Here is a 19,446-nt window from a genome sequence, read left to right on the forward strand (position 1 = left end):
TCATGAACAAATAAACTCTTTCTATAATTTTTTTTTTTTAAATATTTTTTTTACTGCTCCACTATACTGTTGCGACTGAAACGTCACCTGAAAGTTCATAAATTGCTTTCTCTATATGATCACACGGCACAAGTTAGTATGTGTCAACGAAGACTAAAGCTATATAAGCTTATTAAATTGTTACGAGAGTTTTGCCCGACCATATCTATTGGTGTGGCAATCAAATTTCCATAGACTCGAGATAAGACAAATGAAAATGAATTTAATACAATTGAACTTGCAAAAAGATAAAGTATGTTTTACATTCAGAACATAAAACATTGGTATGCAATCTAAGTGCAATCATAGAAGTTCCAGGTAGTATTCTAAGATTAGGTTAGACCACTAAAATTTGTAAGTTGTACCTAACCATTTAGTTAAGAAGCTTCGCATTCCAAGGGGTTGGGTTCCTTTTATTTTCCTTCCTTGTCTATATATATATATATATATATATATATATAAATAGTGCGTACATACAACGTTGATGCACACGGGCGAGCGTTGTCGCATTTGGGACTCTGCAGTCTAATGCGGCAGTTACTCACGAACGTACGTACCAAAAACATGTCAGCTGACACGACCTATCTTATGAGTGTACAATGTAAACGAAAACTCACCGACGTGCAACGCCCGTACGTACGTAGCCCGGAACGTAGAAATCAAAACAATTCGGATTTTTTCCGTAAGAACGTGTCAGCTGATCGCTCTCTCACTAGACAAAGTTGCCTAGTAAACTTTTGTGCGCTAATTTTTGACCGTTTGCAATTTTATGCAAAAACACCTAATTAAAGTTTGAAAAATTGTGAAAATAATTCGAAATAATTATGTAAAAGTGCTGATTATAAATATGTAATCTATTTATACTTATTTAATATGTATTCCGGCCTTTTACAATATCAAAAATTAAATTGGAAAAAGTTGATGTTTCCATAAGCATGCATGCAAACTGGCCAATGGCAACAGTGCTTTGTTGTAAACAATACACACACAAATATGTTATGTACATGTACACGGACGCATACATTGATTCCTACGGGCTTGAGAGTTCGGTCAAACGTGCTTCATACGACAAACGCCCGTACGTACGACACACGTCGGTGGGTAATTGCCGCATAACTCTACTGGAGCGTAGTTTCAGTTGACTTATTTAATTAAAGACAATTTTCTTGCATTCTCTTACGTATTAGCGAAATTAAATGGAATTTATTGTAACCCACTTAAATACGTCAACATAAGGATAGAAAATAAAATGAGCTCAGTGACCTTATTAAAACGACATACTTATGTTCGAATTAGTATATTATATTAGGTAATGCCTTGGATTTAAAGATGTATAAATAAATGAATTGTAATTAAAATGGGAATGTTGGCATCTTCATTCTTTTAGAAGGTACTTAGGGCATACAGGTAAGGGGCCACCGAAATTTTAGGTGCGTCGGTGGCCATGGTTATTTGAGGGTGGGACAAAGCACCGGGCGTCGCCCCTCTATATATTCGGCCCTTTTATTTGTATTTTTATTTTTCAGCCGTTTTTTTTTAGTTTGATTTTCAACGTTGGTAACCGGCCATGTCCGGTTCGGTAATTTTTTTTTTGCGCCAGTTTTTTTTGAATTTTAGATTTTTGAATTTTTTGAATGTTAACGGTCTGTCCGTGACATCCGGTTCAGCCGGATGTTGTTTTAGTTTGAATTATAAGCGTTTTGAGTCGGTCTCTGCGCTTCTGTCAGTTTGTTTTGAATTCGACAGCTGCTCGTTTTGATAGGCATGATAGGAACTTTTTTCTGTTTATGGCGCAGGAACAGTAAGGTTGGCAAGGACCCGCCCCAGCCGACAATGACTAGCCACTGTGCACCAACACATCATGCCGACCGCCTTCCTTACTGCTTCCACTGTAAATGCGTAACCATAACAACACGCAAAAAATTACATTTTCCAAAAAAAATAAGTTTCTTAGTCATAACGTATCCAAAACAATGAATATCTACAAAAAGTTATTAAATTCACCAACTCAAATATTTTTAGGTTATGGTTGGCTATGGTATGGCTGCCCTGCCACTAACAGCCTCATTCTGTTTGGCGATATCGTCTCCAAAACGATCATCGTTCGTGTGTTCGTATTATGAATTGCAATACGATAGACAAAACGATAACAGCTGACTGTCACGTAACGAAAGTGCTCGTCGATTGGTATTCTGTATCACGAAAAGTTGCTACCAATACGAAAACAAAGTGTCAAAAACAAACAACAGGTATTCACCTATCGTTTTGGTTTAAAATGATATCGTGTAGTTGACGAACGACGTAAAGCTACACGATAAACGGCAACGTAAGATTCAGAATACCATGAGCACACGATATCGTCCAAGCAGGAATCGTTCGTTGAGCGTATCGTTCGCCAAACAGAATGAGGCTGTAAATCTCTTTGTTTTTCTATAATAACCACTAATCGATATACATTTTTCACAGATTTAACCGTAATCAATACTCCGCATAAGGAAAAGGAGACCCTAGAGTTTCGGGTAAGCTCAAATGGATTTTGCTGTGTAAATTTAACAGAAAATACGATTATGGAAAAGGTAAATAACTATTTGAAATGCTGATACCAGGCATGCTTAACCAACGAACCGATATCATTTCGTTACGATAATTAACGTTAATAAACGAAACAAAGTCATTTCGTTTCGTTTATTAACTTTGATTATCGTAACGAAATGATATCGGTTCGCTGGTTAAGCATGCCTGGTTGATACACTAAAAACATGTGATTTATACATATGTACACACATACAGGCTGGTCGCGTAGTAGGAGGTAATTTTGGGTACGTCGAAACCGGTACTGCAGAAGTCGTATCTTTGATTTGGCCTACTGTGGTAAGAAATATATTATATATAATTTGTGGTTGAAATATATTATAATTTAACAAACGCTAAAAGTCGCTATATAATCGGGTTGGATCATGCCCAATTACTGTGACATCCGTAAATGCACAGGGTATTGAGAAACATCAGAGACATTCCATAAATTTCGATACGCGTTTCACAACGCTAGATCCGGAAGGTCGCACACTCAGATCAAGTTAGAAAAATGTTTCAAATTTTAATTATTATATTAAATATTTAATTTATACTCAAGGGCCGGATTATAAAGACTGCATGAATTGGGATAAAGAATACCTTAAGAATTGCACACCCGTCAATTGTCAGGAACGTTACTTTGGACAACGCGGTTACTATAATAAAACTACAGAGCACTGTGATGAGGTGCCACGGTGTGATAAGAAAAATATGGTATGAACTTAGAATTTCTTTTAATCGTTGTCTTATTTTTTTTTTTAATTGGTCCAATACTAGAATAAATAGGTCGTTACATATAAAAGTCGTCTAAGTTCATGATAAGCTAATTTTGGGAAGTTCGAGTAAGAAATCCTATTTGATACACATAGCTGCCGCAAAGTTGTAAAGATATCTGCTAATATAAGTCAGTTTTTTTCAGTTTTCTTACTTAACTCCAAATCGGTAATAAAATAGATTTCCATAAAAATTTGTCCCCTCGATAATCGGCAATTATGAACAAATTGTAGAGATAACGATTTTATTTCCTAGTCCCAGAACCATATATAGGGCCTCTAAATGGAAGCACAAAATATAAAACAATCAATAGATAATCTTCGCATTTACCAAGGCGGAACGATACAAGGTGGCAGCATGGAACAGCTGATTATAAACTTTTTTTATTTGATTTGATACATCAACTTCCGGCTCAGTACGATTTTGACATTTGTCCATCGAATTTACAAAAACAAAGTACATGGGATTTTTATTTATTTTGTAGGTATGTTACCATGCTGCACCTTGTATCGTTCTGCCATGGCATTTAGATACATATGCTCGATTCCTAGGAACAAGATTATCTGCCAAATTTTTACGTTTATCTTTCAACGTAAATTAGAGATTACATTATAGAGGCGGTATTTTTTCTACGAAAAAATCGGCATCTCTAAAATTTGTTCATAATTACCAATTATCGAAGGGAAAAATGTATATGGGAAATCTAGTTATTTAATTAACCGCTCGATAATCTCTGTGTTTTTGGTTTTAAAGTATTGCTTCTGGTCGACAAGTCCATAATGCAAATCTCTGAAAAAATTCACCTGTGGATCTATGCACTTTTGATATATATCGACTCAAATGTCTTAAATATTGGATGGAAGCTATAAGATAGGTAAAATTATATGTGAACCAACAAAAATACAAAAAGTCTATTTGCACTTTTATTTGTCAGGCTAAGACTCTAGCTATTAGGAGTGATACAGCTGTCAGATCTATAAGCAGCAAGTGGCTTAAGTCCTAGGAAGCTTCTAGTATTTGCCAAGAGGACGGAGTTATTTTAAAACATAGGTCCTGGTTTTTGATCGGGTTTTTCAGTTTCGTTGTGAAAAACGAACTTCTGGTTACACTAGGACTCATTCAGTCTATGTGAGGTGCTCATAGACCGGCCAGTTCAACCGATCCTAACCTTTATTTACTCATTTAAAATTTTAGTCCTATTCTTTCTTATTCAATTCGTATTCACATTTTTCCTTTATGATACTACCCTATTTTCTTGTATTTTTTCTATATTTTTGCTCTAGTCGCAGCATTGTTTACTATATAGTTTGGCAGCTTAATTCGAGGTTATGTTGCGAATAGAGTGGAAGGCACTCGCAGGCCGTGAAAATAGGCACTCGAATGGGGTGGAATGAAGAACATTAGGAAGACTAGAGTTGCATTGGATAAATCATTGCATCAATATTAAAGATAAATTTAGAAAAAATAATTAAATACTTGAGTATAATACTGTTTTCACACAGACGGCTTATTGAATAATAAAGGCAGTTTTCTACATTAAGACGCTTATTGAGCGCAATCTTCCCTACAAAATTCGAATCTATTATTATTTCATTAGTAGCTAATCGAATGCCTAATGAAGTCAAAAGCACAATGCAACTCTGTTGGCAGCGTTCCGCTTCCGTTTCCGCTTCTTAGTTTTCAAAGCAAATGTCATTGTCTGCATGGCGGAACGATACAAGGTGGCCGCATCGAACAGCTGATTATAACCTTTTTTATTTCATTTGATGCATCAACTACCGGCACAGTACGATTTTGACATTTGTCCATCGAATTTACAAGTACATGGAATTTTTTTGTTTGCAGGTATGTCACCATGCTCCCACCTTGTATCGTTCCGCCATGATTGTCTGTCTCATCCTTCATACTAATCGAGCAGTTACTTCTGTGTGAAAGCAAAAAATTTACGATTTCATTAAGTTTCTGTGTGAAAACAAAGCTGCAACCGTGTTAACTTTTATATTGACAGTCGAGCAGCAATTAAGGCAATAATCTCGCATAGCACAGCATCTAAATGCGTGTTAGAGTATAAGCAGTCTCTGGAGAGAATCGGGACAGGGAGAAGCATTCATCTATATTGGGTCCCAGGGCATATGGGAATAGATGGGAATGAAAAAGCGGATGAACTAGCTAAAAAGGGCGCATCCCTTGAAGGTTGCTCCGTAGATGTCCCAATTAGATTGGGCGAGATTAAGCGAAGGCGAGAGGTGCACATGATCGACCAAGCGGGAAAGGCGTGGGTTCAAGCGCGGGGCTGTAAAGTGTCGAAGATTATGTGTAGGTCTTACAACCTTAGACTAACACAGTTGCTCCTATCATTAAAAAGAGAGGACTGTAGACTCATGACGGGTATTCTGACTGGACACTGCCTTCTGGCGTCACATGCCTTTAAACTAGGCTTGGTCAGTGATAGCAGATGTAGGAAGTGCGGGTTGGAGGAGGAAACGATCGAGCACGTTCTGTGCTCGTGCCCTGCACTTGCCAGGCTAAGACTCCAGCTATTAGGAGTGATACAGCTGTCAGATCTAGAAGCAGCAAGTGGCTTAAGTCCTAGGAAGCTTCTAGTATTTGCTAAGAGGACGGAGTTATTTTATAACATAGGTCCTGGTTTTTGATAGGGTTTTTCAGTTTGGTCGTTAAAACAAACTTCTGGTAACACTACGGACTCAATCAGTCTATGTGAGGTCCTCATGGACCGGCCAGTTCAACCTACCTACCTACCTGTGTGAAAACAGTATAAGCAAACATTTTCTTTTAATTACTGCTATTAAGGTCTCCTAGATGCTATATATTTCAAAATTATAACATTTTATGTCTGTTAAAAATTTAACTTCAATTTCCCTAAGATTTCCGTAATATGGCCATTAGTGATGTTTGTGTGTGTGTGCACATTTTTAGCGATCAGCTGTTAGTTGCGCTACTTGGTAAAGTTTATAATGAGTCGCAGTCTACACATAAAATTTTGTTCATTGTATACATAACCTTTACAGTCAGCCCAATTCTGCATTTCGACTTGAATTGGAAATTTTTCGATTTGGCAATTTTGGTATTCTGTGTTCCAATCTTTTTCGATCCAACTTCGAATCTTTCGATTTTGTGTATTCTGCATTTCGATCGTAGTTCCGTTTTTCTAAGTTGCAAATTTGTTGGCGGAAAAATATTTTCTTTTTATTTTTTTATTAATTTATATCAGAATTTTAACAAAAATGTAAGTAAAACTTGTTAAGAAACGTAAAAGGCTTGATGATGATTATTTTTTATGTTTCCAGGTCAAAAACAACATGTCGATGTCGAAGTCCTTGGACTTATTTGCCCCGCAAAAGTATCTAACACATACTTGAAAGCATCCTTATTAAGTCGAAATTTTTTTTGACCTAAATAAGAAAATAAGTCATTAAACTTTACCACTTTTAAATTAAATTTCTTACAATCGTCACTTATCTCAAATGGATTATACACATCTCGCAATATTTGCCTTTTCATTCTCGCCTGGCCATTTTCGTATGCGTTGCTTTCCAACTCCACAAATAATGCCGCGGCTATTGATTCCATTATAATAGACAGCTATAATTTGTGTCTGTTCGTTGGGTCCAGTTATATGCCAAAGCAAGCTGCCGGAGTAGAGGAAGTTGAAGCGAAAACGTAAACAATCCTTGCGGAAAGAATAAATAAATATTCATAAAGTATTTTAGGCCACTGCAATGAAATTAGCATCCATAAAATGTCAACTATATTCGTGCAGGAATCCGTTTTAACAAAACTTGGTGGCCACGGCAGGGAATTGGCCAAAAGAACGACAAAAACACACTTACAATTATGAAAGCAATTCACTCAAAAAAATACAACCCAAGCCCACCACCATTACGCGATGCCTTTAGGTTACGGAAAAAGCAAAACAGAATGCAAAATAATATAAACAGCAACATTCCTATTGTTGTAAAACTACACTCTGCGCGTGAGAGAAACCAATTTTTTACCTCTATTGCTGCATTTTGCAAACAAAATAAGAGATCGCTTGCGCTGTTTGATATTGATGTACCTGGCTACGGATCTATATATTTACATGAGAGTTTACCAAAGAGATTAAGAGAAGTAATGTCGTATGCGACGGAAATGAAGAGAAAGAAGCACTTGGCATCAGTGTTTTCAATACGTGGAAAAGTGCTTGTACGACTGAAGCCCAATGAAGAGCCTAAACTGGTGACCACCATAGTGGAAGTGGATTCACTTTTAAGCACCTGAAACTAAGAAGTTTATAATGAAAATGAAATATATATATTGTTTTATTGGTTTAGAATTTAACGTTAGTCTAAGATGTGTAACCATTTACTATTATTTTCTAAGGTTTTTTAATGTATACTTTTCATTTTTTCTTTTTCTTTCGCTGCCATACTTATTTTTTAATGCTCTTGCTCTAGCATGTATTATATTATGTTGGCAATTTGAAGTGCATAGATATGTTTATGAACTCAAATAGTTCATTTGCCGGCTCTAACGAACTCAACACTAAAATAGTACTGAAGCTTTTGTGTGATTGTCACCCTGGATTTCAGCTTTGCCATTTCAACTCTAGAAGTCTGAATCAATGTAAGCTTGATTATTTGCACCACATATTTAGCTCTGTGAGTGTTGATGTTCTGTGTGTCACTGAAACTTGGTTTAAAAATGACATGAATGATAATGATAACCAGTTTCTTGACTATTGTGTGATTAGAAATGACAGACAGCAAGGTAAGCGAGGTGGAGGTATTGCGATATACCACAAGAGGACGTTGCAGTGTAAAATAATAAATAAATTAGATAATTCTGTAGAGTTTTTGATGGTGGAATTTTACAATAATTACGAGCGTTGCCTTGTTGTATGCGTGTATAATCCAAATAAGTCGTATGACTTAAATAACCTCTTTCAATGTATACATAAATATAGTGCCACTTACGAACATATACTACTGTGTGGAGATTTAAATATAGATTTGCTTGTTGAAAATGATCGTTCCGAAAACTTGCTTGAAGATATGTCAGGCCTAGTGCTTAAAGTTGTAAACCAGCTTCCTACTCGTTTTGGTCCCCATTGTAGACCAAGTTTACTAGACCTCTTTTGCGTTTCTGATATGAGTAATGTCTTACATTTTGACCAAATTTCCCTGAGTGGTATTAGCGACCACGACTTAATTTTTCTAAGCTATAATTTAGTTATGCACTCAGAATTTAATGTTTCAGAAAACTACATAAATTTTCGAGACTTCAAGAAAATAAATATCAGAGGCTTAGCCACTGAAGCATCTGCACTTCCTTGGAACGACTGTTGGTTTTCTGCAGATATTAATGATAAAGTTGAATATTTTTCGTTCTTAGTTAATTACTTGTTCGATAAATATGTTCCACTTAGAAAAATTAAAGTTAAGAATAATAAACAGCCATGGTTCAATAGCGTAGTACTTCAGCCATTCGCTTTGGAAGAAAACGTCTAAAATCGAACATTATATTATTAATCTTATATGTGCATTAAATAAATGAATGAATAACACGGCGGCAATATATTCTATTCTTTTTTTTTGTACAAAATGGCTTGGATAATAAAATATAAACGTTTTTCAGTGTTTTTTACAAATTTTCTTTAATTTATTTTGTTCCAATGTTCACACATTCCGTACAAACAGCTGATTTCGAAAAATGATTTGCTCTTCCTCTTCTCGTTACGATTCCGTCGAAATGCAGAATACCCAACTTCGATTTAAGCGGAGCGTAGAACGGGAACGTAATCGAAATGCAGAATAGGGGTGAATGGCTTTGTTGCTGATTATCGGCACCTTCTCTTTTACAACCGGCATCTCTTTCTAATCAACAACTTGACATTTATTTAATTTTTTTCTCAAAATTTATTTTATTAATTAAAATGTTAGAAAGTGTGTGTGCAATATTAAAAATATGAATTAAAATTATAAAAATTTGTGTACAAAGGCAACAAAAAGTTCTTCAATAAACAAAATTTTTTACAAAAACCATAATTTGGCAACAGAAGAAAGACAACCCCCTCTTCAGCAAGTTACGAGTTTCAGCAACAAAAATATGTGTGTGTAAACAGCGAATTAAGATACAACCATGATCACAAATCACACAAGAAGATTACGCATTGCACATGTAAACATTAGATCAGCTGTTTTTATGACGTATGAGTTTACTATTTTTCTTTAGCTCTGTTTTTCTCGCTCTTTTTTTATTCGCTCAAGAGTCAACTATGACGGAGATGTGCAGAACGAAGCAATTTTCAACTCGTGAATGTGCAATATGTGTGGTGATTTGTGAAATATCACAAATCACACACAGAAGATTGCGCATGTAAACAAAAGATCAGCTGTTTATTCTGAGCAATTTTTACGTCATTTTCCTTTAGCTCTTTTTTTCTCGCTCTTTTTTGTGGTTCACCACCACAAATCACCCACAGAAGATTGTGCATTCACGAGTTCAAAATTGCTTCGTTCTGCGCATCTACGTCACACTTGACTGCTTGAGCGAATGAAAGAAAGAGAGAAAAAAACCAGAGCTAAAGGAAAATGACGTAAAAATTGCCCATAAAAAACAGCTGAACTAATGTTTACATGCGCAATCCGCCACCTTCTATAATTCCATCATGGTTCACCACAAATCACACTTAGAAGATTGAGCATTCACGAGTTCATAATTGCTTCGTTCTGCGCAACTACGTCACACTTGACTGCTTGAGCGAATGAAAGAAAGAGAAAAACAAGAGCCAAAGGAAAATTACGTAAAAATTGCCCGTAAAAAACAACTGATCTTTTGTTTACATGCGCAATGCGCAATCTTGTGAGTGTGATTTGTGGTGGTGAATCATGATAAAACTATTACAAGGTAAAACCATTGAGAGCCAATGACGTTTAAAAAAAATTTTAACTCTCTGTTTTCACATTTTTTATTTATTTTTTTTTGTTTCGATTGCAAAAAACTGTTTTTATTGCTATTATTAATTTAGTTCAGTAATTGCTATTGCATGTTATTATTGGCACCCAATCCTAATTCTTCAGGAAAATTCGACACACTGTGGACTGGTAGCAAGATAGGGTGCTTAAAGGCCCGGTAATAAAGCAGTTATCCGGCCGATAATATGCCGATATTGGCCAATATGTATTCCCAATCTACAAAGTATGCAGGCGTGCCAAAACTCCGAATTTAAAACTTACAGAATTCCTTCTTATGAAGTTTGAACACCATTTTACATAGCGCGACGGAAATTCTCTATATTAAACAGCGTGATGAGCATATATGTAATACTCCTATATTGCTAATAGAAAATGATCGCAATGTGTTTTGAATTCGAAATCAAAACAAGACAGCCTATATAATTTTTGTGATTGTAGCAGCATAAGTGTGATAAGAAAAAATTTTAATTTAGGTACATTCGATTATTGAATACAAAAAAAAAACATTTAAACAGCAATATATCGGCACTCTGATGTTTGGGAATGTACCTAGCCTTTTGTAGTAATATAGAAGTATTACATATATGGTGATGAGACCCTGAACAAGCAGTTCCTGCTAAATTTGTCCCGACCAACACAACTCAGCCGACACTGATTCAGGCAGCTGAGTCTTAATAGATAAGATATCTGTAAGCCCTATGATGAGATCCGGACATATAGAACATTGCAGAGTAAACCAGAGTCGATGAATTCCTTCAAAGAATCACGCTCGCTGAACGCTTTTATTAAAATCCCATTTCAGACAACAATACAATGGTTGAGTTGGAAAGGGACTGCGTCGATTTTTGTAAAACAAACTAGAAAAGATAATAGGCGCTGCTTTCTACATGATCTCAAACTTTCCGGTTTAATTCCAAGGTGGAAAAAAGGTGCCTTTGATGTCACAGTCGAAAAACGTAAACACCACGATCTATGATCCCTTACCTGTAGGACGTAAGCCGGTAAGTTGGGAGAACCTGCAATATATCTGCTGGTGACGCCAAGTAAACTGGGTACCGGTGTGGGCTTAATATGGTCAACCAGAAAGTCCCTGCGCCTCACGATTAATCAACGACAAGGACACTATTACCTTTAACCCAGCGGGTTCAGGGGCTTAGAATATTCTCACGGTAGGCATGCACTGATGACCGAAAAGACGAGTAAATGTTTTGCCTTCTAATAATTTTATCGGAAATCCCCTAAGTTACTTTGCATTTTTTGTAAGATATTTCGCAATTCTAGTATAATTAACATGAATGCCTATTCATTTTCTAAGCACTACGATTTTATTGACAATGTATGTGTGGATATGGATCACTTTTTTACCAAAGAAGACTTGAGAAAGATAAAGAATGGGGAATTCATTGATGAATATAAACATGAGGACGAGGAGCAAAAGGTAAGCAAAACTAACAGCAGGGAAACATTGAAGCTGTAGAGAATAACCAACGACGAACAGAATTGGAAGGTGTCATTACTAGGGTTACCAGATTTTTATTTTATTTTATTTTCAAATTTCGGCCAAATTCCCGGGATTTTTAAAAATTTCCCGGGACATTTAAAAAATAAGAAACACCTATATATTTGTATGGTTTGCTCATTTAAACTCATTTATTTATAACAAATATTTGTATGAAACAGGCTAATAATTAATACGTTTACTGTGTTTAACACGAATTCAATATTCTATGGATTCACCCTACAAGAACACTGACTATCATCTGATTGTCAGCAATGTCAACCTAACGATCAGCGCCTCATACAAACTTTCTATCACAAACTTAAGGGGGCTTGCGCAAATGTGATGTAAACAACTGTGTACGTGTGAGTTTTTGTCTCCTTCTTATACACCAACATGGCCTACTGATTAAGTATATAGTCGTACTGCTCACTCTCATTCCCTTTCCTGGATCAGTGCTGACACTCTAACTATCAAAAAGTGTCATAAATGATAGTTTACTGTAGATATCAGGTTTGACTGTTATACTATCATAAATGCCCATTGTTATATTCCGCCAAAAATGAAACAATGCTTTTTGCTTTTTATTTACTTTATTTCATTACGTTTTTAATTTTGTACGTGATAAAAGCATACGTGTTTCTTATTTGTTTAAAATAAATAGTTTTATAAGAATTCGAGTTCAAAATGTTCAATTTAAATTCAGAAAATAACAAAACAACAGAAGAGCGCTTTTCTCATGCGGAAACACATTTAAAAATGAATCACCACGAACCACTATTATTTTTCGCGTATCAATTTTTTGAGTGCGCCCCATACATTCCGCCAACTTTTGGTATTTTTTAATATTATTTTCGATTTTTTTTCTTTTAGCATGGAGCTTTGAAATGCTCTCTTTTTCATTTTTTAAACTTATTTTTTATATGCTTTTCGTCGGTTGAAAATGGCGGAATTTAAAAAATAACAAACCAACCGTGATAATCATTTGATTGTCATATGACAGTCAGTAGTGACAACATGATTAAATCGGATAATCTGTTCTCGCATACATAAAATTCCGTTGAGAATTTTGTATCTGTCTCACATGCATTATGGTATCTGCTGTATGTTCTTTTGTTCTGTACCAGGTGTCCGAAGCCTTCCCAGTTTCAGTCCTGTTTCATGATTATAGGCTGTCGTTGGGAACATGCGGACATGCGTGAGCGAACAAAGGAACATACATAAATTTGAGTATCAATGTTTACGTCATCGCAGGATCAGCATTGTCAATTACAAGTGTGAGTGTTTAGTAAAACTATCAGCGTTTCTTGTAGGGCATTTTACTAACGTTATTTTAAAACACAATACTCCCCCATGCGAAATGAATATTTAGGTGTGTGAAATGTCAAACATTGACAATATTCAGACCCACAGTAGGTATGAATTTCTCTTCTTTACAGGGGGTCAATTCCCTAACTGTACAAAACTGAAAAATGTACCCTCATTGAAAGCTCATTTGCACATACAATTTACACTTTAAATTTTCATGCGATTCTGTAAATTATTGTGTACATTGTTTTGCTGAATGGGCGCTGAATGTAAAAGTCTTATGTCAGTGAGAAAATATTCATCAAACGCCATGAAAACAAAAAAGCCATTCTGCAACGTACGTATGAGTTTTGAATGTCACACTGGCTGCCAAGAAAACTCACGAAATTTTTATCAGTGATTTTTTTTGTTCACAGTTTTGCTTTACAGAATCACAATTCACAGTTTACACAATTTCCCTACAAGACAGGTACCCGTTCCCTAATCGATTACTTAATCGTCATCAATAACTTGTTCACCAATTATCGTCTTAATGACTTTTACATTGCTGTCGTGAAAAAGGTAACGCATGCGCTCTCTCAAAATAGTGTACGTGTGACTCGCTTTCTCGCTCTTACCTATTGTGTTTTCGACATTCCTTCTCGCTCGATGTTATTTACATTTTTAAGTTACTTCATCAGTTATGTTTTCGTTATCGCTAACCAAAACATATGCAACAACAACAACACGGGTAACTGGCCTATCGGTTACCCGTATCGGTTACCTTCTGTCAAATCGCTTTTTCTATGAATGAAACGCGTCCTTTATGTTCAGATAATATTTAATTATAAATTATTCATATATACAATGTTTTTTTACAATTTAAATTATTGCCTTATTACTCTAGCGAACTTTACATATGTGAATTTTTATATTTATAAACTATATAAATACATTAACGTCTATTCATAGTCGTGCCCTTTCCGAAACCTTGTTTTGAAGTTCTTATTTTTCCTGCGCTGCTAGTGTTGCTCATCAGTTTGCAGTCATATTAGTTTGGTAGGTATAGTAACATCAGACGTAGGGAAATTAGGAAGCATGTCAGGAGTATCACCAGAATCCAAAGAAGCATGGTGATTCATTTCGTCACCTCCGTTTTCTTCCATATCCGGATTCATTCCATACTAGTCATTATAAATAGCTTGTAGATGCCACATAGGTGTAACCATACCCTCAAGATATTGCCGTTCAAATCTTGTGGTGTACACGTAAACTTGTATTTGTTCTAAATTATTCACCACATTCTAAACATAGAAAAGATGTATTAAGTGTTTGCGTAAATACTATTGTGATTACAATATGGACAAACATTCAATTCTAAACTTTTCGTTGTTACATCAATTGTTTCAGCGTGTTGTACACGTAAATGAAAATTCATACTTGAATGTATTTTCGTCTTCCAATCGCATAATTTATATTTTAAATAATGACTATTAGGCATATGAGAAATCTCATGGTCCAATAATTTGTTGAAGCTTGGTGTAGCTGCTTGAATATCACAAAATTTACATTTTGCACCACGTTCGTTATATTTAAATTGTAAATGTTCTGGTTTCTCTACACGATGCATAAAGTTTAGATGCTTTTTCCAACAATGTGCTGAATTTAATTGAAATACATACATTGGGCATTGTCTCATGATAAATTTTCCATAAATATACTGAGCCTCTTTATGTAGGCTCTTTTCTTAACATCTAATTCTGGTCGTACCGGATATGACAGTTTTGCTTCAGGTTATAATCCACACTCATACTATTTTCAGATTCTGTTTCATAATTTTCATCATTTTCAACATTGGACTTTGCATCAACATCATTATCATCATCGTAATTTTTTGATAACTCTGTTTTAAGCTTCATATTTATCAAAGGTTCGTCTTCCTTAGTAATAGAATTAGAAACATTGTCATCTTCGGTTAAGTTTTTATCAAGTTTAGCTTTTTTCCTAGGTTTAAATTCTTTACTATCCGTACTAGAATTAATACCAACATCAAAATTTTTCGTGGTCTGTTTGAGTTTTTAAATTTGCCAATGGTTCGCCTTTATCAGTATTAGAATCAGAATGGCCTTGGCCATCTTCACCGTGTTGCAAAGTAGGCGACACATGTTGGTGTTGATGTTTGCGCATATTGTTGTTGTTGCTGGCTGATGATGTGGTGTTAACGTTTGTTGTACAATTTATTCGGGTGATTGCACATATTGTTGGTGTGTTATAGTGCTGGAAAACCTTCCGATATTGAAAGTCCTTGATTAGTGTAATCCCCACGTAGTGAACTACTCCTGTGACCGCGTCCGCGGTAACTATTACATCTGAAGGCGCTTAAGTTACAGGCATAGCTGACATCGCTTATATAACAGGTTGACTCTAAAGTAAAAACCAAAACAAAATATTAGAATCAGTGTTTATGAATAACATATTTAAAATAAGCTCTTACAACAAAGTGATCGGTGGCTACATCCCCGTGAAAGTAGTGTGGTGTTCCTCCTTGTATAAACGTAGATACTGGATGTGCTCAACCGTGCAGTTTTCTTCTAATTTGAGCAAATGTATGTTCTTACAGCCACAGCTGGAATATTTGGGATATTTCTATCCTCACATCGTCAAAATCAAATTACCTAGAATAAAAAAGAAACTCATATCAGTAAGAATAGATTAAAAGTTTTTAATATAAGCCGAAAAGTGTTCCATAAATAGGGCTCCACACATAGCTCTTTTCCAAAGGCACAAGAGAAATTTCAGATAACTAGAATCAGGACCTTTTTTTTTATTATTTAAAAATGCACATACGTATGAATGAAAATCAGAAAGTAAATAATGTTGTTGTTGTTGTAGCGATAAGGACACTCCCCGTTATCGACTTTGTTGGTCCTTTGCCGGATGCAGATCGGGTACGTTCCGGGAACCATTAAGGTACTAGCCCGACCATATCGGGAGCGATTTAGTTGACATAAAACCTTGTAGGCCATCCCGTCGATTCTATACAACTTAATATGGTAACGATTTAAAAGACGGTGCACCACCCAATTTTTATCAAAAATTATCAAACGTGGAATCAAAAGGCGCGCCTCGAGCTCCGTTTTTATTATTATTTGATATTTTTAAATTAGGTGGTGTACCGTCTTGTAAAACTTTACCCTTAATATTATTTTGGGCGAAGGCCGCCAACGCAAAAAGATGATCTCTGCAGCAATATTCTTAATTTCCGTCACATGTCACAACTCAAATTAACTTAATGTTATTTTGGGCGAAGGTCGCCAACGCAAAAAGGTGTTCTCTGCAACAAAATTTTTAATTTCCGTCACATGTCACAACTAAAAGCACAAGATATTTTTCGTTGTAAACAATTTACATATATTTTTTTTGCGTTTCAATGTTTTCCGGAATAATTAATGAACTGTCATTTCGATGACAGCTTTAAACGTCGATGTGTTAGTGGAGAGCGAAAAAAGCTTTGAATGTGTGGGTGAACTGGTTAAGCTGGAGACATTGGTGCTTTATCGGTAACCGTATCGGTAACCTTATAACAGCTGATTCGACCAACCTTATGAGAATCAATGCAATCGATTATTGGTGCCGCTAAAGTCGTAACCGTATCGTAGCCAACCAATTGGGTTTTGGTTTACCGTCGTAACGATAAACAGCTGATTACGTTAGGGATACGGATACAGCGATACGACATACGGCACCAATGACTCCAGCTTTACCTCCGTCTTGTAGGGTTGTTGTGTACACTTTAAAACTCACAGTTAACGAATAGGGACCCAGAGTTGCATGCAATATGCTAATGACCTGAATACAATTGAAGCCGCAAATATGGCCATGTTTCGTAGCAGATTATAAGTGATTAATTTTGATATTGTGAAAATGCCGGGACATAACATTTCCCGGCGGGACACTTTAAAATTTGTGAAAAATACGGGATGTCCCGGCCAATACGGGACATTTGGCAACGCTAGTCATTACTGTTTCCCACTTACCTTTCTGTTGATTGTTTTTCATGCTTCTAATTTCTTAAATTTACGGACGATTTTACATGGTTTTTACGTCGCGTTGACATGGCGCTCGTTAAATATTGGCTTACCTTAACGAGTGCATGAAAACATCACATTGTTTCCAAGATTTCGAATAAAAGATACGTCGAATAGGAGACATTGTGAATTGCCTAATTATCAAAAGTGGAAAGTAGGCCACTCGCAGCTCCATCTAGTTTGGTTGAAGCATTACACCCGTGTACAGTTTTCCCTGGCAATCACAAATATCACTTCAGAGCAAAACTGTAGAACAGCTTAAACAATTTAGGCTCTTTTCTGTTTATGGCCCAACGTGAACATATTAAAAACCAATATGGAAAAAATGTCCCTTTATTCAAGATATCTCTGAACTAGTTCGTACTGTTTCAGATATACCATCACTTTTCCTTCCTAAAGTGCTTAATCCACATCGAGAGAAAACGGCCAACATTTTTTTTTTTATATTTTCCCCTTTGTAAGCCAAAGTTGCAGTTGTTTTATTTCAAAATATGTATTTTCCCTTATCAATAATTAAAAAATTTCTTTCAAAATGAGGTCTGCATATGTCAATTGAAACGTACAACGATTGCCTCGGCATTTCTTGAGCATTTATTCAAGGGTCCAGAAATTCTCAAAAATACTTCCTGGCATAAATTTATGTTTGCAGCACTCATCTCGGAAACAAATTTAATACAGAAAGTTAATAATAAAGAAGGAAAATACATTTTTTCAAATAAAATTTTTTTCAGTTTTGCTTACAAGAGGAAATTTACAAAACTTTGTGAGCGTCTTCTTGTGATCTGGATACCGCGCTTACTTTCCAAACGCATTCAAATAGAGAAGTACATTTTGGGCGTATTTGTTTATTCATTCTGAATCTTCGGAAGGCTTTTTTCTGTTAGGGTGTACATAAAATCGTTCCGGATAAAGCCTATATTTATTTACTTATTATTTCATACTACCTCATGGGGTAGCTTAAAAAGATTTTCCGATGCCAGCCTCAAATTACCGATGAAGTTTCAATGTTCTCGTGGGTAAATTTATTACCGAACTGTCAAATAGCTTATTCCGCAAGTTACTTTTGAAAGACCCGTCACATACGATTTTTGATGCAGTATCGTGCACTGACAGATCAGTAGATTGCATGTATTTGCATGGACAAATAGCACATTACCAGCGCCATCATGCAAATGTAGCCAATTCTCAACTTTTGTTGCCAGCAAAGCATAGCAGGAATAATTTCACATTTGTTTTGGCTAAGAGTCCCTTTTGACTTTCCAAATGTAATTATTTTTCCCGCTTTTACTTTTCATGGCGGAACGATACAAGGTGGCAGCATGGGACAGCTAATTATAACCTTTTTTTTATTTGATTTGATAGATCAACTTCCGACGCAGTACGATTTTGACATTTGTCCATCGAATTTACAAAAACAAAGTACATGGAATTTTTATTTATGTTTGTAGGTATGTCACCATGCTGCTATCTTGTATCGTTCCGCCATGCTTTTCTAACATTTTTCACAATTGAAAACTACATTTTTACAAATGAATAGGAGACAAAATATGTTAGCAAGTATTTTTATTATATACTAAGAATGTTTATTACAGTGATTCGTAAATTTTTTTTATGTAAATGGTCAAACCGAAATAAGTTTCCGGCTAACCGGCAAGTCTGAAGTTTTGTTATATATACAAACGGAACATCTTGCATCAAAACTCATGAACATGAGAATTTTGTGACGCGGTCATAAGTTTACTTATTCAATCTGTTTCAGATAAACTGTCGATTAATCTATTATTTATACTCCGATTCAAGAATGAATAAGTAAATACACCATATACGAAATTTGTATTTAAAATGAAAAAAGAATACATGGGTCAGCCTGTTATTAAAAACTGTCATGTTTTTGTTAGCAAGAACTTGCGCAAAACAGTTTTGTTGTGTTGCTTTCGGTACAAATGATAGTAGTTCGGGTGAATCCGGGTAATTTCTGGTTTGCAAAAAAATAGCTGTTGTATAGGTAACAACTGACGTTTTATACTTAGACAGCTTTTGCCACAAAGTACATGTGGGCGCCGTGGCTTAGTTGGTTAAAGCGCCTGTCTAGTAAACAGGAGATCGTGAGTTCGAATCTCGCCGGGGCCTAACACGAATTGTGTATGTTTATTTTATTTTTTTAATTCTTTACAAATTTTATTTATTTGTAAATACATTCATTTCTTGT

The 19,446-nt window shown here is 35.6% G+C and overlaps 1 protein-coding gene and 1 non-coding gene across 2 annotated transcripts in view; both read left to right on the forward strand.

The window, feature by feature from the left end:
- The window catches only part of LOC137237404 (uncharacterized), a 56,605-nt gene that overhangs the window by 36,549 nt on the left and 610 nt on the right, over positions 1 to 19,446 (forward strand). Inside the window, exons 3-7 of the mRNA XM_067760997.1 lie at positions 2,506 to 2,615; positions 2,830 to 2,910; positions 2,974 to 3,115; positions 3,173 to 3,327; positions 11,680 to 11,802. Coding sequence (XP_067617098.1) covers positions 2,506 to 2,615; positions 2,830 to 2,910; positions 2,974 to 3,115; positions 3,173 to 3,327; positions 11,680 to 11,802 — 611 coding nt within the window. The remainder of the gene's footprint in view (positions 1 to 2,505; positions 2,616 to 2,829; positions 2,911 to 2,973; positions 3,116 to 3,172; positions 3,328 to 11,679; positions 11,803 to 19,446) is intronic.
- TRNAT-AGU (transfer RNA threonine (anticodon AGU)) lies at positions 19,294 to 19,367 on the forward strand. The gene has a single exon. It is a non-coding gene; the product is annotated as a tRNA-Thr (tRNA).

The sequence above is a fragment of the Eurosta solidaginis genome, chromosome 1 (assembly GCF_040869045.1).
Source record: "Eurosta solidaginis isolate ZX-2024a chromosome 1, ASM4086904v1, whole genome shotgun sequence".
Taxonomy (NCBI): domain Eukaryota; kingdom Metazoa; phylum Arthropoda; class Insecta; order Diptera; family Tephritidae; genus Eurosta; species Eurosta solidaginis.